The sequence below is a fragment of the Salvelinus alpinus genome, chromosome 13 (genome assembly GCF_045679555.1).
Source record: "Salvelinus alpinus chromosome 13, SLU_Salpinus.1, whole genome shotgun sequence".
Taxonomy (NCBI): Eukaryota; Metazoa; Chordata; class Actinopteri; order Salmoniformes; family Salmonidae; genus Salvelinus; species Salvelinus alpinus.
Window position 1 is genome coordinate 51,607,622 of NC_092098.1, and position 26,777 is coordinate 51,634,398.

Genomic DNA, 26,777 nt, shown 5'->3' on the forward strand with positions numbered 1-26,777 from the left:
AATTGGAATTTGTTGTCTGTATATTTTATAATTTCATTGAGGATACCATCAACACCACAGGCCTTTTTGGGTTGGAGGGTTTTTATTTTGTCCTGTAGTTCATTCAAGGCAATTGGATAATCCAGTGGGTTCTGGTAGTCTCTCTCTCCCACTCTCTCATGACCTCTAGTGTGGTAACAGCCTCACTACACATGTTCGTATGTAGCAGATGGGTATCTGTGAAACTCATTCAGTCCAAAGTGTCTCCACTTCCACTGGCAAATATCTATGGCGCAAATGGGTAAGACTCTCCAGGAAGGCCGTCACGTGTGCTTGCGAGGCGTAGGTCCTGGGTTCGAGGTATGAGCTGAATCAGGAGACCGCGGTACTCGCTAGGCAGCCAGCCTGAAGTTCCAAATACCAGTGGAAGCTGCTGAAGGACGGACGTCTCATAATAACTGCTGGAATGGAGTTAATGGAATGGTATAAAACACACCAAATACCTGGTTTCCATGTGGTTGATACCATTCCATTGACTCCATTCCAGCTATTATTAGGAGCCGTCCTCCCCTCAGCAGCCTCCACTGCTTTACACATAGACATAACATTCAACCTCTTGCAGAGATCTTTGATATTAAAAAGTGCTTGATAGGATACTATTGAATGCTGCAGAAAAAAAAACATAATTAGCACAGTCAGCTTCCATATGAGTTACTGAGTTCCATATACTCAGACATGCATGAATCGAGAGCGAATCGAGTGAATAACATGATTTTATGAATGACAATATCATATCCCCATTGGAGATGGGTTTCATGAGTACTGATCTAAGACAGCGACATGATCTGTGTGGTGTTTTAAAAAGCACTAACCCAGTCACTGATATCCATATGATCGACATCATTTATTCACTCCTGAAACAAAATGTTCTCGCATTCCATTATAAAAAAAAAAAAACATGTTAATAAGCCGGTGTGGAATTCAGCACACGTCTGTTTGACAGGTGTGATGTGAAATGTTTAACTTTTAGTGTGATGTTTAGACAGTGGTGGATTTAGGTATAAGCGACATGGACAGCTGCCCGGGGCGGCATCTTGCCAGGGGGCGGCACGGGGCGCCCGCATTTTTTATTTTTTGGGAATGGTTACATTTGCGCAATTGGTTTTCTATCGCTCATTTGAACGTCACATCAATGATATCGTGTCACCGTGTGGGACTGTGGATCAATTAACCTTGTCGGAGTGGGCACCCTGATTCTAGTTTGTTAGCTAGTCAGGCTACTGCCTGGGAAGGTCTCCTACTCAGAAGTATGAGATGGGGAGGGGGCGGGGGTAGGTTGACCTCAGGTCTCCCCACTGGAAGCCCGAGGTAGGGGGAGCGGGGGAATCTATCAAATAGCGCACCTCTAACTTTGTACAGTACTAATGCAATTAGTAAAATCAGTCACACTATGAAACGCTACCAAATTAATCACAATACTGTGAATATATAGTTTCACAGACATATTGTTGCATTTTCTTCCAGTTTGTGCGAAATCGTTAAGAATAATTTAAAACCAGTCTGCACACCACCAAGGTGAATTGGTTTAGTCTTAGACTCTTGGTTGACAGTGTTGGGGCATGGGTAATGTATTAATGCTCGAGTGCCAAATCAACATTTGTCTTTGTTACTTCTTTTTGACATTTATGAGTCTTATATTTGTATATATTTTTATAGTTTTAAATTTACATTATTATTTATTTGTGTTGTTCCAAATGTCTGAATAAAAAAGTAGTTTTTTGGGGGGGAGGTTCGCCCAGGGAGCCATACAAGCTAGAAACGTCACTGTGTTTAGGGATATTTATATATGTATTACCAATCATGTGCTTAGGAATAGTTGGCAATAGTGGGTTTAGCGCACAGGGTAGGTTAAATTTCACAGCGCGCATACGGAGAGTTGAGTTTCTTGCAGTCTAAAATCTATTCATTCCAGAACAGGATACAGCGCTGGCCCAGTTCAATATATTCTTTCGCTGTGGATTCTGGGAGTTGAGGACACTGTCCAAGCTTGTTGTAGCCTACCGGGTGTTGACAGAAGACACGTTGCTGTTCCCCTTTTCTGTAAGTAATGAACCTCTTTTGGTTAACAATAACATTTACATCGTTGAGCCAGATGCTTCCGGTATGTCACAGTTATCCTTCCCTCGATCGCTCACGTTGCTACTTTGTCTTTATCTTGCAAGTACGGCAAAATTGTAGGCTATTTATGGCTATGAGGGCTAACTGGAAATATGACGTTAGGATTTGCAACTCAAACGCGCGACGTGAGCAAGCGAATGTCCTTGGGTTCGCGTGTGTGCAGTTCTCCCTTAAGCGCCATTTAATTCAATTCCATTTTGTAAACATTCTACAGGCCTACATGTGGACGAGATCAAATGGACCGTTTACACCAGGAAATCGTTCTCTTGACAGACCCCGCAACAACAACAAAAATAACTCTTAAATCGCGGTCTTGTGCACCTGGATGGCTCTGACTTTCTGACAGATGTTGCTCTGTTCATTTGTCAGTCAATTGGAGTGCATTTACGTCTCAATCTGGTCATTGCAAATTTGTATATTTTATTCTTCAGAAAGAAATGTCTTCACCCCTTTGTAGCAGCATGATATGCATTTGTTTTAGGCCCATTGTATTATAACGTATCAATTGATCCTTTATTGCGTATAAGTGAGCTTGAGGTAGGCTACTTTATAGAAAGTAGGCCTGTTCTTAGCTACAGATTGTTACACCAGAATGTGATTTAACCAAAGATTTGTTACATCAGATAATGTTATTTAAACAAAGATTTTTGGTATCTATTATAGTACTGGGAGTTACAGGTTTGCCTATACAAAACGTCGCCAGAGAATTGAACCTGGTATTGGCGATACGATCTTCGTTCTCGATTCAGCCAAACATGTATCTTCTAAAATGTTTTTTTTGTCCAGTTACAGGTGGTGTGTTTTGAAGTTAGAAAATGATCCATTATTTAAATAACAAAACATTTTCCTCCATGAAGTAATCCAACAATGTGTATGCCGCCATCTTGTATATTTCAAATCTTCTCTCATTGATCAAGACAGGTGAGTGTCATCATGACATGCGGCACATTGTGGTGGACCCACCTGTTCAACCAATGAGAGAAGATTTGAAATATATAAGATGTCGGCTTACACATTTGTATTTATTTTAGTAACGGATAATTTTTTTTACTTCTAACGCACCACCTGCAACTGGACACAAACATTTTAGAAGATACATGTTTGGCCAAATCGTTGAACGACAATAGCATCGCCAATACCAGGTTAGTTGAAAAATCTCTGGCAACGTTTTCTATAGACAAACTTGTTACTCCCAGTAATGGGATTGAACCTACAATCTTTGTTTAAATCCCATTATCTGGTGTGTAACCATCTGTAGCTAGCCTGTACTAGGCCTGTGACGGGAAAGGATATGTTTTCATGAATAATAGCCTAGTGCTGATGAATTGCCAACTTGGCATTCCCTAGGTAGTTGTAATACACTTACAACTCTCACATCATTCTTTTAAAATAATATAATTTATATTATATAAATGTATCGTTCACAAAAAGAGAAACATATTGTCTCAAGATTTTGAGTGTATTGAGAAAATATGTTAATTTAGGCATTTCCACTGCAAATAATGACCTAATAAAAGAAAATCATATTTATATTCTGGTAGTGTGACTTGATGTATTATACATGATAGAAAAGTGGGTATTATTCGAACACAGTATTTTATAGGCCTTTTGTTTGATTAGTATACTACTCACAACAACTCGATTGTGACCAAACAGATATGAATCTGTCCTGTAAAAGCAGAACATCACACTGGTAGCGACACCATGTCCAGCCGAGGAGGAAAAAAGAAGATGACCAAGATGTCCAGGTCGACGAAGGCCGGAGTCATCTTCCCTGTGGGCCGAATGCTGCGCTACATCAAGAAGGGTCTGCCCAAGTACAGGGTCGGTGTGGGTGCCCCAGTCTACATGGCCGCTGTTCTGGAGTACCTCACTGGTGAGGAAGCAAAACAAATCATATGAAGACACCGGATCTATCCCAAATTACCCCCCTTGTATGGTAGTTAACTTTTAAATCAGTCAAACTGTTCACGTTGGTGATGAGCTATTTAGCTAAATAAAGTTGGCTGCTCAACCCTACCGTGTTGGGAGATTAACTGATCAGTGAGAGGAGATGTTAAAGCCCCATTCAGTTTTTTGTAATAATATATATATTTTTAAACATCACTGTTTATTTAATGACGCTGTGTGGTCTGCAAAGCGTATGCACTTGCATCTCAGATGGTATTTTTGCATCTCAAACGGTATGTAGGCGCACAACCTGGTGACATTTGTTGGTCTCCAGTCAGTTTGGTGTCAGTCAGTCAGTAGCTCTGGTCCAGGGCGCCAGTGTGCTATGCACATACCAGTCGGTGCACTAGCTCTTGTCCAGGGTGTTCTGTTAACCACTGATGCATGTGCAGCTCGCTAATACACGCTAGCTGGCTAATACACGCTAGCTGGCTAGTACACGCTAGCTGGCTAGTACACGCTAGCTGGCTAGTACACACTAGCTGGCTATCTAGTACACTAGCTAGTACCTAGTTTATCATTCTAAATGTAATTTCACCACCCGTGCTGTTGGTGGCAGTAACGCGCCATCCTCTGGCACCATTTGACATCCTGTCTCATTTTGTGTCTCACAGCGTCTGTTGCGTGAGAAGGTATCTGCTGGAGCCAGACTTGGAAATTCCATGCATTTTTTTTCAAACAGCTCTTACACAAAAAGGGCATTATAATTTTCACATTCATTGTTATTTTGACCTCATAGTGTGGAAATGCCATTTAAAAAAAAAACAGGACAGTCCTGTTATTAACTGCACTGCTCCTTAAAGATATCGATATATTCTTAATCCCTCCTGTGGACCTGCATTCCCAGTGCCCTCACTACTCTACACTGTTCTTCCACTTCTGAAAGCAGCTTAGTTCTGACTTATCTTCAATGCTGCTGGTCTTGGGCTTATTTGGCTGCTGGCCTGTGGATGCTTTTGAGTTACATTGTCAGACCTCTGCACCAGGTCAAGCTGTGTTAACAAAATTAACTATCTCTATTCTTGTGTTCCAGCTGAAATTCTGGAGCTGGCGGGCAATGCAGCCAGGGACAATAAGAAAGGACGTGTCACACCACGACACATCCTTCTAGCCATCGCCAACGACGAGGAGCTCAACCAGGTCAGCTGTTATTCTGGTAACTTTCCCCAAAAATTCCCGGGTTTTCCAGAAATACTGGTTGGAAGGTTCCTGGAATCTGGAGGAGAATAAACAGGAAATCTGTGAATCCTCCGACCGGGATTTTTGGAAAAACCTTGGGAGTTTGGGAAAGTTACCAGCTTTTTGCAACCTTAGTTTAAATACATGCCCCATCTTTGTGAGGTCATCCGCTGGTTAGAGAAGGGTGCAGTCCAATGCAGACCACATGATTTCACCCACTGTCTCTCTGCAGCTGCTAAAAGGTGTGACCATCGCAGCCGGCGGAGTCTTACCTAACATCCACCCTGAGCTGCTAGCTAAGAAGAGGGGGTCAAAGGGCAAGCTGGAGGCTGTCATCACGCCTCCTCCCGCCATCAAGAAATCCAAGATGTCCTCCACTAAGAAATCGTCCAAAAAGGCAGCTGCAGGGAAAAGGGCCAAAGCAAAGGTATACAATATGTGAGGGATAAATGCAAACATTCTGTGTAGGGGTGAACGACTCCAGGATCCTGTGATTTAAAAAAAGAATAATCATGTTTTTGTAGTTGGAGTGGACTCTTGCTCGACTCCCAAAACACGCTGAAGCGGCTACGTACACACCACCTCATTATGGCAGAATCCTACTAGGGAGAATACTATTGCGTACCAGAAAGGACGAGCATGAAGCTTTCAATTTGCTCATCAATTTAGCCTATAAAAAGCCTATGTTGTTTGAGTGTAGAAGGTGGTGTGTAGGGACTAGAATATTTCGGTCATATTTCCGCTTTGCACCGCCTTGACCGATCCCGTGGGATGATGCAGCGCACTATTCTTTGCCGTGTTATAGTCCTATTGGACGGGACTAGTATTACTAGAGCCCTATTGGACGGGACTAGTATTACTAGAGCCCTATTGGACGGGACTAGTATTACTAGAGCCCTATTGGACGGGACTAGTATTACTAGAGCCCTATTGGACGGGACTAGTATTACTAGAGCCCTATTGGACGGGACTAGTATTACTAGAGCCCCATTGGACGGGACTAGTATTACTAGAGCCCTATTGGACGGGACTAGTATTACTAGAGCCCTATTGGACGGGGCTAGTATTACTAGAGTCCTATTGAACGGGACTAGTATTACTAGAGTCCTATTGGATGGGACTAGTATTACTAGAGCCCTATTGGACGGGACTAGTATTATCAGAGACGTTGGTTATGTAAATATACTGAACAGAAATATAAATGCAACATGCATCAATTTCAAAGATTTTACTGAGTTACAGTTCACAGAAGGAAATCAGTCAATTGAAAGGAATTCATTAGGCCCTAATCTATGGATTTCACATGACTGGGTAGGGGTGCAGCCATTGGTTGGGCCTGGGAGGGTGTAGTCCTACCCACTTGGGAGCCAGGCCCACTAGGGTAGGATTCTAGGCGAACCTGGGCTGGCTCTTCTGTTCTAAGATCATCAGGGCCAGAGCTAGCTAGAGATCAGGAGCATCATCGCTGCTGGGTTCAGCCTCGGCTGTTTGATTTCTAATATCAACCGTGGCAGATGATCTGGTTAGAGCTAAAATAGACTTATAACACTAATACCTTTTACAGCTAGCTAAGACGCTAACTTAACTCTAGTGGTGGGGTGTGAGGCCAGAGTTGCGTGAAGCAGCTTTAACTGGGAACTTAACCCCGTCCATATAAATCAGGCGTCTCAGGTTATTCACGTAGCCTACCACTTGTTATGGAAACCCAGAGGAGTCCTACCTAACCGCCCGTGGCTTCACATAGCCCCCCCTACACACAAACACTCCGCAACGCGCTCCGATACAGTACAAATTTCGCTCCAATCTGTCACTCAATCATTCTAACTTTTTTAGCCATTTTTATATAGGGACATTAAACTAAAACTGAGGCGGCACAAGTTTCAACTGAGGGGCGAGGCCCCCTTTTGGCCCCTCGTGGAGCAGAGCTGTTTTATCATAAATATCCTGTGCTTTTTTCGTTTGGCGCATACAGACCCAGCTAGGCTACATTGTAACCGTCGAAGCGGCCATGGCGCTCACATATGGGGCTCAGCCAGGACTATTACATTTGTAACTGAATGAAAACATACAAGAAAAGTGATTTTAAATGATTTCAAGTTGTGAAAATAGATGACAAAAATGCAGAATGGTGTTAAAGGCCTGTAAACAGCTTGGGGAGGGAAATCATTTCACAGATTTAATCATGTAATATTAAGTCTACCGATTTATTTCTCACTATGTACTTGCGAGTATTGACTGACTGGTCCGTTGTGACAAAGCTCTTAAAAGAAAAGGAGAAAAAATTAGAATGGACTCTACCTACATGTGTATTTACCCTGCTGTTATTACCAAACGAATGCCTGGATACAGCCCGTAGCCACGCTAAATGGCTGGATACAGCCCGTAGCCACGCTAAATGGCTAGATACAGCCCGTAGCCACGCTAAATGGCTAGATACAGCCCGTAGCCACGCTAAATGGCTAGATACAGCCCGTAGCCACGCTAAATGCCTGGATACAGCCCTTAGCCACGCTAAATGCCTGGATACAGCCCGTAGCCACGCCAAATGCCTGGATACAGCCCGTAGCCACGCCAAATGCCTGGATACAGCCCGTAGCCACGCCAAATGCCTGGATACAGCCCGTAGCCACGCCAAATGCCTGGATACAGCCCTTAGCCATTTAGCGTGGCTAAGGTGCCTTATTGCTATTATAAACAGGTTAATAAAAAATGCCATACCAGTGGTATACGGTCTGATATACCACGGCTTTCAGAGTCTGATATACCACGGCTTTCAGACAATCTGCATTCTGGCCTTGAACCACCCGGTTTATAATATAACTTAAGGCTAAGGTATACAATATTTTATACAGGCAAGTTGGTTCAGGTGGAGACTTTGAATGTAGACCCCATAAATATCAACATGATAAAACAATTTAGGTTGTCCCACTCAGCGTACCACAACTTTATTATGTTAAACTCCCTTACGCAAATGTCCTGATGTCACTGAATGTTTTGGACTGTGTTGTCTAGGCCTACATAATATCACCTGATGTTTCTCATATGTCTCTCTGGCCCAGCAGAAACAGGGAGAGGTGAGCAAAGCTGCCTCGGCAGACAGCACCACGGAAGGAACACCTACGGACGGATTCACTGTCCTCTCCACCAAGAGTCTTTTCCTGGGTCAGAAGGTAGGTTCGTCGGTCACTACTACCACGTCACTTCTCATAGAGGCCTCGCAGCTTCTCCTCATTGAGATGAACAAAGGGTTCCATGCATTCAGGGTGACGTTGCTGATAGTAGATGGTGTATTGAGGGGAAATATGATGGGATATTCATATGCGCACTCACAGGAACCAAGACATTATAGTGGAGAATATAGAGGGGATGACATCATCTTATGTACTGCTTTACTTAACATTGTTTTCTCATTTCCTAAACATAGCTTTTTTTTTTTATATATACCATTATTTGTTTTGTATATAGATGAATTGTTCTGAAACTTTAACTATGGCAGCAAAATGTATAACAGTTTTTTTTATGGATCAACCTTTCACATAAATGTATGTTTCTCCATGGTCAATCAGCATGAGTTTCCTGTAGGGAAACCTTCATAAAGTGTTCATACCTCTTGACTTATTCCATATTCTGTTGTGTTAGAGCCTGAAATCAAAAAGGTATTAAATGTTAATTTTTTTCACCCATCGATACACAATACCCCATAATGACAAAGTGAAGACATGTTTTTAGACATTTTTGCAAATGTATTGAAAATTAAATACAGAAATATATTCACACTTCTGAGTCAATCAAATCAAATGTATTTATATAGCCCTTCTTACATCAGCTAATATCTCAAAGTGCTGTACAGAAACCAAGCCTAAAACCCCAAACAGCAAGAAATGCAGGTGTAGAAGCACGGTGGCTAGGAAAAACTCCCTAGAAAGGCCAAAACCTAGAGAGGAACCAGGCTATGAGGGGTGGCCAGTGCTCTTCTGGCTGTGCCGGGTGGAGATTATAACAGAACATGGCCAAGATGTTCATAAATCACCAGCATGGTCAAATAATAATAATCACAGTAGTTGTCGAGGGTGCAACAGGTCAGAACCTCAGGAGTAAATGTCATTTGGCTTTTCATAGCCGATCATTAAGAGTATCTCTACCGCTCCTGCTGTCTCTAGAGAGTTGAAAACAGCAGGTCTGGGACAGGTAGCACGTCCGGTGAACAGGTCAGGGTTCCATAGCCGCAGGCAGAACAGTTGAAACTGGAGCAGCAGCGCGGCCAGGTGGACTGGGAACAGCAAGGCGTCATCATGCCAGGTAGTCCTGAGGCATGGTCCTAGGGCTCAGGTCCCCAGAGAGAGAGAATTAGAGAGAGCATACTTAAATTCACACAGGACACTGGAGAAATACTCCAGATATTGGAGGCTGAGACAGGAGGGGGCAGGAGAGACTGGTCCCATCCGATGATACCACCGGACAGGGCCAAACAGGCAGGATATAACCCCACCCACTTTACCGAAGCACAGCCCCCACACCACTAGAGGGATATCTTCAACCACCAACTTACCATCCTGAGACAAGGCCGAGTATAGCCCACTAAGATCTCCGCCACGGCACAACCCAAGGGGGGCCGCCAACCCAGACAGGAAGACCACGTCAGTGACTCAACCCACTCAAGTGACGGACCCCTCCTAGTGACGGCATGGAAGAGCACCAGTAAGCCAGTGACTCGGCCCCTGTAATAGGGTTAGAGGCAGGGAATCCCAGTGGAGAGAGGGGAACCGTCTAGGCAGAGACAGCAAGGGCGGTTCGTTGCTCCAGTGCCTTTCCGTTCACCTTCACACTCCTGGGCCAGACTACACTCAATCATAGGACCTACTGAAGAGATGAGTCTTCAATAAAGACTTAAAGGTTGAGACCGAGTCTGCGTCTCTCACATGGGTAGGCAGACCATTCCATAAAAATTGAGCTCTATAGGAGAAAGCCCTGCCTTCAGCTGTTTGCTTAGAAATTCTAGGGACAATTAGGAGGCCTGCGTCTTGTGACCGTAGCGTACGTGTAGGTATGTACGGCAGGACCAAATCGGAAAGATGGGTAGGAGCAAGCCCATGTAATGCTTTGTAGGTTATCAGTAAAACCTTGAAATCAGCCCTTGCCTTAACAGGAAGCCAGTGTAGGGAGGCTAGCACTGGAGTAAAATTATCAAATTTTTTGGTTCTAGTCAGAATTCTAGCAGCCGTATTTAGCACTAACTGAAGTTTATTTAATGCTTTATCCGGGTAGCCGGAAAGTAGAGCATTGCAGTAGTCTAAACTAGATGTAACAAAAGCATGGATTAATTTTTCTGCATCAATTTTGGACAGAACATTTCTGATATTTGCAGATGGAAAAATCTTGATATGTTCGTCAAAAGAGAGATCAGGGTCCAGAGGAACGCCGAGGTCCTTCAGTTTTATTTGAGACGACTGTACAACCATCAAGATTAATTGTCAGATTCAGCAGAAGATCTCTTTGTTTCTTGGGACCTAGAACAAGCATCTCTGTTTTGTCCGAGTTTAAAAGTAGAACATTTGCAGCCATCCACTTCCTTATGTCTGAAACACAGGCTTCCAGCGATGGAAATTTTGGGGCTTCACCATGTTTCATTGAAATGTACAGCTGTGTGTCATCTGCATAGCAGTGAAAGTTAACATTATGTTTTCGAATGACATCCCCAAGAGGTAAAATATATAGAGAAAACAATAGTGGTCCTAAAACGGAACCTTGAGGAATACAGAAATGTACAGTTGATTTGTCAGAGGACAAACCATTCACAGAGACAAACTGATATCTTTCCGACAGATAAGATCTAAACCAGGCCAGAACTTCTCCGTGTAAACCAATTTGAGTTTCCAATCTCTCCAAAAGAATGTGGTGATCGATGGTATCAAAAGCAGCACTAAGGTCTAGGAGCACGAGGACAGATGCAGGGCCTCGGTCTGACGCCATTAAAAGGTCACTTACCACCTTCACAAGTGCAGTCTCAGTGCTATGATGGGGTCTAAAACCAGACTGAAGCAATTCGTATACATTGTTTGTCTTCAGGAAGGCAGTGAGTTGCTGCGCAGCAGCTTTTTAATTTTCTTTTGAGAGGAATGGAAGATTTGATATAGGCTGATAGTTTTTTTTATATTTTCTCGGTCAAGGTTTGGCTTTTTCAAGAGAGGCTTTATTACTGCCGCTTTTAGTGAGTTTGGTACACATCCGGTGGATAGAGATCCGTTTATTATGTTCAACATAGGAGGGCCAAGCACAGGAAGCAGCTCTTTCAGTAGTTTAGTTGGAATAGGGTCCAGTATGCAGCTTGAAGGTTTAGAGGCCATGATTATTTTCATCATTGTGTCAAGAGATATAGTACTAAAACACTTGAGTGTCGCCCTTGATCCTAGGTCCTGACAGAGTTGTGCAGACTCAGGACAACTGAGCTTTGGAGGAATACGCAGATTTAAGTCCATAATTTGCTTTCAAATGATCATGATCATTTCCTCAAAGAAGTTCATGAATTTATTACTGCTGAAGTGAAAGCCATCCTCTCTTGGGGAATGCTGCTTTTTAGTTAGCTTTGCGACAGTATCAAAAATAAAATTTGGATTGTTCTTATTTTCCTCAATTGATCGAGCAGCGGTGAGGGCTCTTCGATACTGCATGGTACTGTCTTTCCAAGCTAGTCGGAAGACTTCCAGTTCGGTGTGGCGCCATTTCCGTTCCAATTTTCTGGAAGCTTGCTTCAGAGCTCGGGTATTTTCTGTATACCAGGGAGCTAGTTTCTTGTGACAAATGTTTTTAGTTTTTAGGGGTGTAACTGCATCTAGGGTATTGCACAAGGTTAAATTGAGTTCCTCAGTTAGGTGGTTAACAGATTTTTGTCCTCTGACGTCCTTGGGTAGGCAGAGGGAGTCTGGAAGGGCATCAAGGAATCTTTGGGTTGTCTGAGAATTTATAGCACGACTTTTGTTGCTCCTTGGTTGGGGTCTGAGCAGATTATTTGTTGCGATTGCAAACTTAATAAAATGGTGGTCCGATAGTACTGGATTATGAGGAAAAATATTAAGATCCACAACATTTATTCCATGGGACAAAACTAGGTCCAGAGTATGACTGTGGCAGTGAGTAGGTCTGGAGACATTTTGGACAAAACCCACTGAGTCGATGATGGCTCCGAAAGCCTTTTGGAGTGGCTCTGTGGACTTTTCCATGTGAATATTAAAGTCACCAAAAATTAGAATATTATCTGCTATGACTACAAGGTCCGAAAGGAATTCAGGGACCTCAGTGAGGAATGCTGTAAATTTGAATTTGATTTTGATTTGATTTGTATATGGCCCAGGAGGCCTGTAAACAGTAGCATGACTAGAAGCTCAAAAGACGAAAACGTCTTTTTTTTTTCATTAATTGAAATTTGCTTTCTTAAATGTTAGCAACACCTCCGCCTTTGCGGGATGTGCGGGGGATATGGTCACTAGTGTAACCAGGAGGTGAGTCCTCATTTAACACAGTAAATTCATCAGGCTTAAGCCATGTTTCAATTAGGCCAATCACATCAAGTTTATGATCAGTGATTAGTTCATTGACTATAACTGCCTTTGAAGATAAAACATTAAGTAGCCCTATTTTGAGATGTGAGGTATCACGATCTCTTTCAATAATGGCAGGAATGGAGGTGGTCTTTATTCCAGTGAGATTGCTAAGGCGAACACCGCCATGTTTAGTTTTGCCCAACCTAGGTCGAGGCACAGACACAGTCATCACGATCTCTTTCAATAATGGCAGGAATGGAGGTGGTCTTTATTCCAGTGAGATTGCTAAGGCGAACACCGCCATGTTTAGTTTTGCCCAACCTAGGTCGAGGCACAGACACAGTCTCAATGGGGATAGCTGAGCTGACTACACTGACTTTGCTAGTGGCAGACTCCACTAAGCTGGCTAACAGCCTGCTGCCTGGCCTGCACCCTATTTCATTGTGGAGCTAAGGGAGTTAGAGCCATGTCTATGTTCGTAGATAAGATGAGAGCACCCCTCCAGCTAGGATGGAGTCCGTCACTCCTCAACAAGCCAGGCTTGGTCCTGTTTGTGGGTGAGTCCCAGAAAGAGGGCCAATTATCTACAAATTCTATCTTTTGGGAGGGGCAGAAAACAGTTTTCAACCAGCGATTGAGTTGTGAGACTCTGCTGTAGAGCTCATCACTCCCCCTAACTGGGAGGGGGCCAGAGACAATTACTCGATGCCGACACATCTTTCTAGCTGATTTACACGCTGAAGCTATGTTGTGCTTGGTGACCTCTGACTGTTTCATCTTAACATCGTTGGTGGCGACGTGGATAACAATATCCCTATACTCTCTACACTCGCCAGTTTTAGCTTTAGCCAGCACTATCTTCAGATTAGCCTTAACGTCGGTAGCCCTGCCCCCTGGTAAACAGTGTATGATCGCTGGATGATTATTTTTAAGTCTAATACTACGGGTAATGGAGTCGCCAATGACTAGGGTTTTCAATTTGTCAGAGCTAATGGTGGGAGCCTTCGGCGTCTCAGATCCCATAACGGGAGGAGTAGAGACCAGAGAAGGCTCGGCCTCTGACTCCCGACTCGCTGCTTAATGGGGAGAACCGGTTGAAAGTTTCTGTCGGCTGAATGAGCGACATGTTGGAATCACCTTTGGCAGTGATTACAGCTGTTAATCTTTCTGGATAAGTCTCTAAGAGCTTTGCACACCTGCATTGTACAATATTTGCACATTTAAAATTCTGCAAGCTCTGTCAAGTTAAATAAATACAAGTTGGATGTTGATCATTGCTAGTCAGCCATTTTCAAGTCTTGCCGTAGATTTTCAAGCTGATTTAAGTCAAAACTGTAACTAGGCCACTCAGGAACATTCAATGTTGTCTTGATAATCAACTCCAGTGTATATTTGGTCTTGCATTTTTGGTTATTGTCCTGCTGAAAGGTGAATGTGTCTGTTGGAAAGCAGACTGAACCAGGGTTTCCTCTAGGATTTTGCCTGTGCTTACGTAGCTCTTCTGTTTCTTTTTATCCTAAAAAACTCCCTTTTACTTGCCGATGACAAGCATACCCATAACATGATGCAGCCACCACCATGCTTAAAAATGTGATGTGCTGGTTGGATTTTCCCCAAACATAACACATAGCAAAACCATAGCAAAGCAAAGTTAATTCCTTTGCCACATTTTTTGCAGTTTTATTTAGTGCCTTATTGCCAACAGGATGCACATTTTGGAATATTTTTTAATTCTGTACAGGCTTCCTTCTTTTCCCTCTGTCATTTAGGTTAGTATTGTGGAGTAACTACAAAGGTGTTGAGCCATCCTCAGTTTTCTCCTATCACAGCCATTAAACTCTTAACTGTTTTAAAGTCACCATTGGTCTCATGGTGAAATCCCTGAGCGATTTCCTTCCTTTCCGGCAACTGAGTTAGGAAGGACGCCTGTATCTTTGTAGTGACTGAGTATATTGATGCACCATCCAAAGTGTATTTAGTAACCTCACCATGCTCAAAGGGATATTCAATGTCTGCTTTAAAAAAATAAATGTTTATCCATCTACCAAAAGGTGACCTTCTTTGCTTATTGACTCGAGACATTTAATCTTTCAATTAAAAAAAAAATTATAATTTGCAAACATTTCTAAAAACATGAATCCACTTTGATATTATGGGGTATTTTGTGTAGGCCAGTGATGCGAAATATCAATGTAATTAATTTTAAATTCAGGCTGTAACACAACAATATGTGGAAGAAGTGACACTTCCTCAAGGCATTTGTAAAAGGATATCCTTCCAGTGTCGACTGTTAGACCAGTAACACCCCGTGAATCCCATGAGCTCCAAATGGCAACTTATGGCACCCTATTGCCCAAAGAGGGCACCCTATTGCCCAAAGAGCTATTGCCCAAAGAGGGCACCCTATTGCCCAAAGAGGGCACCCTATTGCCCAAAGAGCTATTGCCCAAAGAGGGCACCCTATTGCCCAAAGAGCTATTGCCCAAAGAGGGCACCCTATTGCCTCTACAGTGCATTACTTTTGACCAGGGCACATAGATTTGTGGTCAAATGTAGTGCACTATATAGGGACTAGGGTGCCATTTCAGACACATGATTGGTTACTGCTACATGATTGGTTACTGTGTATCCGTGAAAAGAGTTCCCCTCCCTCCTCGCTGCTGCTACCCTGCAATGAAGACAATCGAGTGCTTTATTTTCTTTGTTCACTTGCTGATGTCACCTCGTACTTTGGCCTCGCAAACATACGCTAACAAACCAGGCTGCCGCACTAAACTAACCAGTTTATCTACTGTAGAGTGGGTGCCGCCATAGTTGGCAGCTAGGATGGTGTGAGTGAGAAGGTGTTTGTGGTTTGTAGTTCATCAGGCTATTTGCTCGTTGAGACTGTTTTTGCAGTGAAGTGCCCCTTGTTGAACGAAAGTTTGGAAAACATCATTAGTCGATGTCAGTTTTTTTTTCTTCATATCTGTCCAATGATTTTTATGCCCAATTCTATAAAACATTTATGACCTTTTAAAAAAATATATATGTTTGTTAGATTTTATGGAAAGAAATCTACATTAAATCAATGGAATTCAAGTAATTTAGCTTGAGTATGTGGTTGGCAGTTAGATGTTCTACTGTTAGGGGTAGAGCAGTTGATGAAGGAGCTAATCACAGATTGCTGCATTTCGTTGAAATCGATGGAAAATGTAATAATGAATGTCATTAACCTAATTTACCATTCACTGGTGGTGGGTTCTTCTGACTGAAAGCAGACTTGATCTATTCAGACATACAGTTGAAGTCAGAAGTTTACATACACTTAGGTTGGAGTCATTAAAACTCGTTTTTCAACCACTCCACACATTTCTTGTTAACGAACTATAGTTTTGGCAAGTCGGTTAGGACATCTACTTTGTGCATGACACAAGTAATTTGTCCAACAATTGTTTACAGACAGATTATTTCATTTATAATTCACTGTATCGCAATTCCAGTGGATCAGAAGTTTACATACACTAAGTTGACTGTGCCTTTAAACAGCTTGGAAAATTCTAGAAAATTATGTCATGGCTTTAGAAGCTTCTGATAGGCTAATTGATATCATTTGTGTCAATTGGAGGTATACCTGTGGATGTATTTCAAGGCTTACCTTCAAACTCAGTGCCTCTTTGCTTGACATCATGGGAAAATCTAAAGAAATCAGCCAAGACCTCAGAAAATTTTTTGTAGACCTCCACAAGTCTGGTTCATCCTTGGGAGCAATTTCCAAACGCCTGAAGGTACCACGTTCATCTGTACAAACAATAGTATGCAAGTATAAATACCATGGGACCATGCAGCGCCATACCGCTCAGGAAGGAGACTCGTACTTTGGTGCGAAAAGTGCAAATCAATCCCAGAACAACTGCAAAGGACCTTGTGAAGATGCTGGAGGAAACAGGTACAAAAGTATCTATATCCACAGTAAAACGAGTCCTGTATCGACATAACCTGAAAGGCCGCTCAGCAAGGAAGAAGCCACTGCTCCAAAACCGCCATAAAAAAGCCAGACTACGCTTTGCAAGTGTACATGGGGACATATATAGTACTTTTTAGAGAAATGTCCTCTGGTCTGATGAAACAAAAATAGACTGTTTGGCCATAATGACCATCATTATGTTTAAAGGAAAAAGGGGGAGGCTTGCAAGCCAAAGAACACCATCTCAACCGTGAAGCACGGGGGTGGCAGCATCATGTTGTGGGGGTGCTTTGCTGCAGGAGGGACTGGTGCACTTCACAAAATAGATGGCATCATGAGGAAGTCAAATGATGTGGATATATTGAAGAAACATCTCAAGACATCAGACAGGAAGTTAAAGCTTGGTTGCAAATGGGTCTTCCAAATGGACAATGACTCCAAGCATACTTCCAAAGTAGTGGCAAAATGGCCTAAGGACAACAAAGTCAAGGTAAAACTGAAAAAGCGTATGCTAACAAGGAGGCCTACAAACCTGACTCAGTTACACCAGCTCTGTCAGGAGGAATGGGCCAAAATTCACCCAACTTATTGTGGGAAGCTTGTGGAAGGCTACCCAAAACGTTTGACCCAAGTTAAACAATTTAAAGGCAATGCTACAAAATACTAATTCAGTGTATGTAAACTTCTGACCCACTGGGAATGTGATGAAAGAAATAAAAGCTGAAAGAAATAATTCTCTCTACTATGATTCTGACATTTCGCATTCTTAAAATAAAATGGTGATCCTAACTGACCTAAGACAGGGGATTTTTTACAAGGATTAAATGTCAGGAATTGTGAAAAACTGAGTTTAAATGTATTTGGCTAAGGTGTATGTAAACTTCCGACTTCAACTGTATGTACAAGTCATCTCACTTTGATCGTTTCCTGGCTCTGTGTTTTCAGACACAAATGGTTGTGGGAGGAGACTTGACTATAAGTCTGCATCCCTACATACTATTGGCCTATTTATTGCCTTACCTCCTTACTTCATTTGCACACACTGTATACAGATTTTTCTATTGTGTTATTGACTGTATGTTTTGTTTATTCCATGTGTAACTCTGTGTTAGTTTTTGGTCGCACTGCTTTGCTTTATCTTGGGCAGAGGTCGCAGTTGTAAATGAGAACTTGTTCTCAACTGGCCTACCTGGTTAAATAAAGGTGAAATAAATAAAACTAACTAATTTTAAAAAAGTGTGCTTTGGGGGTACAGGGTGCCGTTTGGGATGTAGGCCAAATAATTTTGTTTATGTACTGTATTCGTTGCGTCTTCCTTCTTTAAAATAAAAAATAGTTTTATCTTTTTGGAGATGTCACAGTAGAAATGAATCGGCATGTCTTCATTCATGCATATCAAGTCATTTTCTGGGCTATTGTAAACATTTTGAATTAGTTTGATATCTACTCTGTGATTTGTGTCGTTCTGGTTTGGGATTGTTTTTTGACTGAAACAGATTGTTCTATCCTTCTCTGCTTCTAAATTCTATGGGCAATTTTATGTACCTCACTGCCAGTTGCCTAAAATCTGAAACACCTGGCTCAATACTCAGTAACTATGTAATCGGGAATGTTTTTCTAGAAGTTCATATCTTTTTTTTGTTTTTCTCAGTGCAGTGTCTCAAACTAACAGGCTAATAGGATAACTATTTCATGTTCCTTTTCTGCGACGCTTGCTTTCTGATTCCTGCACTCTTCTAAATTCTACTTGTACCAAATCAGTCCTGCACTAAGGTGTGGTTTGATCGATCTAACGGCTTTGCTCCCCCCTTCCCCCCCACCCCCCTCCCTGCTTGCTGGCGGCATGCTCTCTTTCCCCCCCCCCCCCCCCCCACAGCTAAACCTGGTTCACAGTGAGGTCAGTAACTTGGCTGGCTTTGACGTGGAGGGGGTCATCAACCCCACCAATGCAGACATTGACCTTAAAGATGATCTAGGTGAGCTCCCTTTCACTCTGTGGTTTGAAAGATCCTTGAATGCTGAACTTAAATGGGACACCGTCCCCAAATTGACCACTTTATTAGAAACAAATGTGAAAAATGAATACATACATTGCATCTCAGGCTTATCCCTCAGATGAAATTCTAGGATTTTGTCAAATCTCTGCAGAGCAGTTGTCAACACCCCCTCCCCTGCCTGTCATGGATGTTATTGTTGGGTCTGTCTCTCTGGATTGTTCAGTCAGTCTCCTGTGTTTCTGAAATAAGTAAATAAGGAGCACAGCACTCTCACCTCCTCTCGTTCTTTCTCCCCGATCCCTTTCTTTATGTTTTTACGTTCCTCATTTTTTTCCCCCCCTTCCTCTTCCCCCTTCCCCACTCACTGTGTTTTACCTCCCATGTTGATTGCCTGTTGTCATTGTTTGTAGTTGCAAGTTGTGCAAGCCGACATTTCCACCATTGACAGCGAGGCTGTTGTTCACCCGACCAATTCCACCCTCTACACTGGTGGTGAAGTAGGTAATAGAACCCTCCCTCATCACCATGGGTACAACGTGTTACCATGCCGACACCTGTAGCAAAGCATCCCATAATGCATCTTCTTCCTCCTCTTAAGACAAATTTGTTCTCAGGGTGGAATTCTAACATTTTAGATGTAATTCAGACTTTTTCTGTGTTAATCATGTGCATTGATCAATAAGAGATTGACGTCAACGCATGAGAGTGTCTGTTTTTGGATCTGAAGTTTGGTTGCCTAGCCATACTACGTGTATGAAAGTAGAACTTTTTTTCAACCACCAATTACTGTGTAACTAATAACTTTTAAAAAAGAGCATACTTCATGTTGTCAGCTATTGTATGAGGAGTTGGAAGAACATGCACCAATGCTTTGTGTTTTGATAACCTCTAAAAGGCCTCAATTCCCTCTTTTTCTTTAAAAAAATATATAGATTTTCTTACATCTGCCTGTATTTCCCTGTATTTGTTTTATGTGGATGTTTTTTTTGTGTGAACAGTCTTACATTATACTTCCTCTCTCTCCTCTCTGATTTACCTGCCTGCATCGCTTCCCACTCTAAGGACAGACCAGAAGGGAATCAATGCTAAATCTGAAATTTAACACCTAGGAAGTGTCTTTAAAAATGTCACCATCTGATCAAGTGGAAAGGAAAAGCCTACTACAGTAGTAGCTAGATAAGGACTGTTTTAATAACTGGTAGTAATATTTAGTTGCTTTATACACAGAGTATAAAACCATTAAGAACATCTTCCTAATAGTGAGTTGCCCCCCCCCCCCCCCCCCTTGCCCTCATTACAGCCTCAATTCGTCAGGGAATGGACTACAAGGTGTCGAAAGCATTCCACAGGGATGCTAGGCTCATGTTGACTCCAATGCTTCCCACACTTGTGTCAAGGTGGTGGACCGTTCTTGATACCCAACAGCATTGCAGTTCTTGACACATATGGGTGCGCCTGGAACTCACTACCATACCCCTGTTCAAAGGCACTTCCAATATTTTGTCTTGCCCCATTTAACTCTCTGAATGGCACACATACACAATCCATGAATCAATTGTCTCGAGGCTTAAAGATGATTATTTTAACCCTGTCTCTTCCACTTCATCTACACTGATTTTTTCAAATTCGATTTAACAAGGGACATCAATAAAGGATCATGGCTTCCACCTGGCTTCACTTGGTCAGTCTGTCATGGAAAGAACAGCTGTTCTTAATGTTTAGTCCACTCGGTGTACATGGGAACTGTGGTGTACAGTGGGCAAAGAGATTCAGAGAGGGTCAAATGAAAGAACAGTCTTGCCTCTCTCATACACACAGCTCTCACTCAGCTCAGACCCATGATGCATGCCTGCTGTCTGTCCGCTTGTCCGTCCCTTTCCCTCAGTATGTCTGTCTGTCTGCACTCACCACAGCAACAACAACAACAGGAGGACACTAAAGACCCCAGACTGTTTCCCCTACAGGTGGTGCTCTGGAGAAGAAGGGAGGGGAGGAGTTTGTGGATGCCATGTTGGAGTTACGGAAGAAGAACGGTCCCCTGGAGGTGGCTGGAGGTAAGGAGAAACAAGACCAGTCCCCCGGAGGTGGCTGGAGGTAGGGAGAAAGCAATACCAGTCCCTTGGAGATGGCTGGAGGTAGGGAGAAAGCAATACCAGTCCCCCGGAGGTGGCTGGAGGTAGGGAGAAAGCAATACCAGTCCCCCGGAGGTGGCTGGAGGTAGGGAGAAAGCAATACCAGTCCCCCGGAGGTGGCTGGAGGTAGGGAGAAAGCAAGACCAGTCCCTTGGAGATGGCTGGAGGTAGGGCGAAAGCAAGACCAGTCCCTTGGAGGTGGCTGGAGGTAGGGAGAAAGCAAGACCAGTCCCCCGGAGGTGGCTGGAGGTAGGGAGAAAGCAAGACCAGTCCCCTGAAGGTAGCTGGAGGTAGGGAGAAAGCAAGACCAGTCCCTTGGAGGTGGCTGGAGGTAGGGAGAAAGCAAGACCAGTCCCTTGGAGGTGGCTGGAGGTAGGGAGAAAGCAAGACCAGTCCCTTGGAGGTGGCTGGAATTAGGGAGAAAGCAAGACCAGTCCCTTGGAGGTGGCTGGAGGTAGGGAGAAAGCAATACCAGTCCCCTGGAGGTGGCTGGAGGTAGGGAGAAAGCAAGACCAGTCCCTTGGAGGTGGCTGGAGGTAGGGAGAAAGCAATACCAGTCCCCTGGAGGTGGCTGGAGGTAGGGAGAAAGCAAGACCAGTCCCCTGGAGCTGGCTGGAGGTAGGGAGAAAGCAAGACCAGTCCCCTGGAGCTGGCTGGAGGTAGGGAGAAAGCAAGACCAGTCCCTTGGAGGTAGCTGGAGGTAGGGAGAAAGCAAGACCAGTCCCTTGGAGGTGGCTGGAGGTAGGGATAAAGCAAGACCAGTCCCTTGGAGGTGGCTGGAGGTAGGGAGAAAGCAAGACCAGTCCCTTGGAGGTAGCTGGAGGTAGGGAGAAAGCAAGACCAGTCCCTTGGAGGTGGCTGGAGGTAGGGAGAAAGCAATACCAGTCCCCTGGAGGTAGGGAGAAAGCAAGACCAGTCCCCTGGAGGTAGCTGGAGGTAGGGAGAAAGCAAGACCAGTCCCTTGGAGGTGGCTGGAGGTAGGGAGAAAGCAAGACCAGTCCCTTGGAGGTGGCTGGAGGTAGGGAGAAAGCAAGACCAGTCCCCTGGAGGTGGCTGGAAATAGGGAGAAAGCAAGACCAGTCCCTTGGAGGTGGCTGGAGGTAGGGAGAAAGCAAGACCAGTCCCTTGGAGGTGGCTGGAGGTAGGGAGAAAGCAAGACCAGTCCCCTGGAGGTAGGGAGAAAGCAAGACCAGTCCCCTGGAGGTAGGGAGAAAGCAAGACCAACAGTTAGGATGGCTACCCTCTGCTTTGATCTCCTCTGACATCAACCCTCATTTTCTTGTTGAATCACAACCGTTCGTGGACACCCAGCAGGTGATCTAATGCGTGGCTGACGTTCATTATTGGAACTATTTACCTTTACCAGGATTAATCAACAAACACTTTCAGAAATGATTGTCCAAAAATAGCTTTCAGGATCCCCATGATGTTGACCTGTGATGTGTCCAGTAGAGAGAGAGGGGGGGTGGGGGGGGGGGGTTATGCATGTGTCCACTGTCCAGTGATGGGATTTGCACAGGTAGAAGTTTCAACTCAAACCGTGAACATGTTGTGGCTAACAGGCGAGGCTGGACCTGCACGGCATGGGATGTTCTGAAAGACTCCTGTTAGGTTACTACATCACAACCTAATTACATGAACATCTTATGGTCTGATTTTGTAATCAACGTTGCACCAACCTGAGGAGCATCTTATTCGTCGAGACATTTGACCCAATAGGCTGTGGTTTTGGTAAGATCTGGCTTTGTGATCATGTCATTCCTGTAATGAATTCAAAACCTCAGTTTTCTTTGTTGTCCATAGACAGGGTAAGGAAACCAATGGCATTTTGGGAATTGGGGGAATTATCCTTTTAATCCCCGGCGCAGTCTGTCAGTCATCATTAACTCCCCTCTATACAGTCTCAGTCATCATTAACTCCCCTTCTATACAGTCGGTCAGTAATTCACTCCCCCTCTACACAGTCTCTGTCAGTAATTCACTCCCCCTCTACACAGTCTCTGTCAGTAATTCTCACTCCCCCGTCTATACAGTCTCTCTCAGTAATTCTCACTCCCCCGTCTATACAGTCTCTCAGTAATTCTCACTCCCCCGTCTATACAGTCTCTGTCAGTAATTCACTCCCCCGTCTATACAGTCTCTCTCAGTAATTCTCACTCCCCCGTCTATACAGTCTCTGTCATCATTCACTCCCCCTCTATACAGTCAGTCAGTCATTCACACTCCCCCTCTATACAGTCTCTGTCAGTAATTCTCACTCCCCCGTCTATACAGTCTCTGTCAGTACTTCACTCCCCCGTCTATACAGTCTCTGTCAGTAATTCTCACTCCCCCGTCTATACAGTCTCTCTCAGTAATTCTCACTCCCCCGTCTATACAGTCTCTGTCATCATTCACTCCCCCTCTATACAGTCAGTCAGTCATTCACACTCCCCCGTCTAGACCGTCTCTGTCAGTACTTCACTCCCCCTCTATACAGTCTCTGTCAGTAATTCACTCCCCCGTCTATACAGTCTCTGTCATCATTCACTCCCCCTCTATACAGTCAGTCAGTCATTCACACTCCCCCTCTATACAGTCTCTGTCAGTAATTCACTCCCCCGTCTATACCGTCTCTGTCAGTAATTCACTCCCCCGTCTATACAGTCTCTGTCATCATTCACTCCCCCTCTATACAGTCAGTCAGTCATTCACACTCCCCCGTCTAGACCGTCTCTGTCAGTACTTCACTCCCCCTCTATACAGTCTCTGTCAGTAATTCACTCCCCCGTCTATACAGTCTCTGTCATCATTCACTCCCCCTCTATACAGTCAGTCAGTCATTCACACTCCCCCTCTATACAGTCTCTGTCAGTAATTCACTCCCCCGTCTATACCGTCTCTGTCAGTAATTCACTCCCCCGTCTATACAGTCTCTGTCATCATTCACTCCCCCTCTACACAGTCTCGGTCAGTAATTCACTCCCCCGTCTATACAGTCTCTGTCAGTAATTCACTCCCCCGTCTATACAGTCTCTCTCAGTAATTCTCACTCCCCCGTCTATACAGTCTCTGTCAGTAATTCACTCCCCCGTCTATACAGTCTCTCTCAGTAATTCTCACTCCCCCGTCTATACAGTCTCTGTCATCATTCACTCCCCCTCTATACAGTCAGTCAGTCATTCACACTCCCCCTCTATACAGTCTCTGTCAGTAATTCTCACTCCCCCGTCTATACAGTCTCTGTCAGTACTTCACTCCCCCGTCTATACAGTCTCTGTCAGTAATTCTCACTCCCCCGTCTATACAGTCTCTCTCAGTAATTCTCACTCCCCCGTCTATACAGTCTCTGTCATCATTCACTCCCCCGTCTATACAGTCTCTGTCATCATTCACTCCCCCGTCTATACAGTCTCTGTCAGTAATTCTCACTCCCCCGTCTATACAGTCTCTGTCAGTAATTCTCACTCCCCCGTCTATACAGTCTCTGTCATCATTCACTCCCCCGTCTATACAGTCTCTGTCAGTAATTCTCACTCCCCCGTCTATACAGTCTCTGTCAGTAATTCACTCCCCCGTCTATACAGTCTCTGTCAGTAATTCACTCCCCCGTCTATACAGTCTCTGTCAGTAATTCTCACTCCCCCGTCTATACAGTCTCTCTCAGTAATTCTCACTCCCCCGTCTATACAGTCTCTGTCATCATTCACTCCCCCGTCTATACAGTCTCTGTCAGTAATTCTCACTCCCCCGTCTATACAGTCTCTGTCAGTAATTCTCACTCCCCCGTCTATACAGTCTCTGTCATCATTCACTCCCCCGTCTATACAGTCTCTGTCAGTAATTCTCACTCCCCCGTCTATACAGTCTCTGTCAGTAATTCACTCCCCCGTCTATACAGTCTCTGTCAGTAATTCACTCCCCCGTCTATACAGTCTCTGTCAGTAATTCTCACTCCCCCGTCTATACAGTCTCTCTCAGTAATTCTCACTCCCCCGTCTATACAGTCTCTCTCAGTAATTCTCACTCCTCCGTCTATACAGTCTCTGTCAGTAATTCACTCCCCCGTCTATACAGTCTCTGTCATCATTCACTCCCCCTCTATACAGTCTCTGTCAGTAATTCATGTCTCTGGCTCTCTGCCTTCATCTGGAGATCAACGTTTTGGGTTCACTTTGAGTCTTAAGCCAGTCACACACTCAGAGGCCTAATGAAGTACAACTGGGGGGTCACTTCACAGGATCAGGGCCTTTTAGCTGAGTTACAGTGTGTGTGTATGGGGGGGCTTGCCTGATGCTATGTGCTCCAGAGATGAACAGTCACTCAATTACCTCCAGCCCTGAGGGGGGGAAAAGTCTCTCTCTCTCTCTCTCTCTCTCTCTCTCTCTCTCTCTCTCTCTCTCTCTCTCTCTCTCTCTCTCTCTCTCTCGCTTCCAAGAGATCAGTCCCTCTGGAGAAGTGATTTCTCCAACCCTCCTCGTCTAATTCCCTGTTATCAACAGCATTAAGTTATTGGAGCACCCCCCCCCCCCCCCCTGTATTTTCATTTGACATGAATGTTGTGTTCATGTAATTGTGTATCACGAGTGTGACTTTGCAGTATGTCAGTATTTTGTAATTATTGGACGAGTGTCAGTTGTCTTCACACTTAGGAAAAGATTCAACACATGCAGAGGAAGTCTAATGCTAATTTCTGTCTCACTTTCGCTCTCTCTTCTGCCTCTCTCTGCTTTCCTCTGTTAGCGGTGCTGTCCTCTGGCTATGGGCTTCCTGCCAAGTTTGTGATCCACTGCAACAGTCCAGGCTGGGGTTCGGACAAGTGTGAGGAGCTGCTGGATAAGACCGTGAAGAACTGCCTGGCCCTGGCGGACGAGAAGAAGCTCAAGTCTGTGGCCTTCCCTTCGATTGGCAGTGGAAGGTACTATACAACCTCCCGTCCCCTAGCAACAAGCCTCATCACGCTCCCAAGGCCTTTGTGTCTCCCATGGTATCCATCCACATGGTTATCACCATGGTGCTTTTCTTGTGGAGGAAAAGCATGCTACTTAATCTGACTGTTTTGGTGGAGGTAACGGTTGTCACATTAAGATACGATGCATAAGTTAGCGTAGTAGTATGTAATATAGCTTGCTGTGATGTATTGAAAGTGACTGTATCGCTTTAAGATGTGTAACCACGAACCCTAACAGTCCTATCCCTCCTGTTCACGTGAGGAAAAAAGCTTTACAACTAACATTCTCACCGTATTACTGTCGTCATTATCAGTTATTTAACCTTTTCTTTAAATCCTGATCTTTCAAAATGGCTTTTCCCCCCCCCTCGATTTTAAAGTGCTTTGATGTTATTTATGTAATGAAAAGCGCTATAAAAGTGAATTAAATGGTATTATTATTTCTTCCCTCAGGAATGGCTTCCCGAAGCAGACGGCTGCCCAGCTCATTTTAAAAGCCATCTCCAGTTACTTTGTTGCCACCATGTCTTCTTCCATCAAGACGGTCTACTTCGTGTTGTTCGACAGCGAGAGCATAGGGATCTATGTGCAGGAAATGGCCAAGCTTGACACAAACTAAGCCCCCCCCCCATTTGCATTACTACAGGCTTGTTTAGAATTTTATTTGGAGAGAAAAATGAAAGATGTTTACCAGGGATTTTGTAAAAAAAATTAAAAAAAACAACTAAACTTTATTGAGAGGAAGTGATTTACGTTATGTTTTATTTGTTGAGATGAATCGTTGGAGTTCAGATGGTAATGTGTCCCTGGTGGCGTCAGACCTGGGTCCCGCTCAGAAGGGCGACACGTTCTGAATGTCATCTTCTTCTCTCTGACATGATTCCCCAATTTGTACATGACACAGTCTGTTCTGTTGTGTTTCCACTGAGCAAGGACCTGGTCGAATGT

The 26,777-nt window shown here is 44.0% G+C and overlaps 1 protein-coding gene across 8 annotated transcripts; it reads left to right on the top strand.

Annotated features, from left to right (window-relative positions):
* The first annotated feature begins 1,964 nt into the window (after positions 1-1,964).
* macroh2a1 (macroH2A.1 histone) lies at positions 1,965-26,577 on the top strand. 8 transcript variants are annotated; one of them, XM_071339762.1, is made up of 9 exons: positions 1,965-2,079; positions 3,814-4,033; positions 5,141-5,247; positions 5,519-5,713; positions 8,346-8,456; positions 18,647-18,746; positions 20,732-20,821; positions 25,622-25,796; positions 26,283-26,577. In XM_071339762.1, the coding sequence occupies exons 2-9, from the start codon at positions 3,862-3,864 to the stop codon at positions 26,446-26,448; spliced, it is 1,116 nt and encodes a 371-aa protein (XP_071195863.1). In that variant the 5' UTR covers positions 1,965-2,079; positions 3,814-3,861; the 3' UTR covers positions 26,449-26,577. The 8 variants fall into 8 exon arrangements, with proteins under 8 accessions (XP_071195863.1, XP_071195861.1, XP_071195866.1 ...); XM_071339760.1 differs by having other exon boundaries at positions 3,839-4,033; XM_071339765.1 differs by lacking the exon at positions 18,647-18,746 and adding an exon at positions 19,178-19,268 and having other exon boundaries at positions 3,839-4,033.
* Positions 26,578-26,777: the final 200 nt, after the last annotated feature.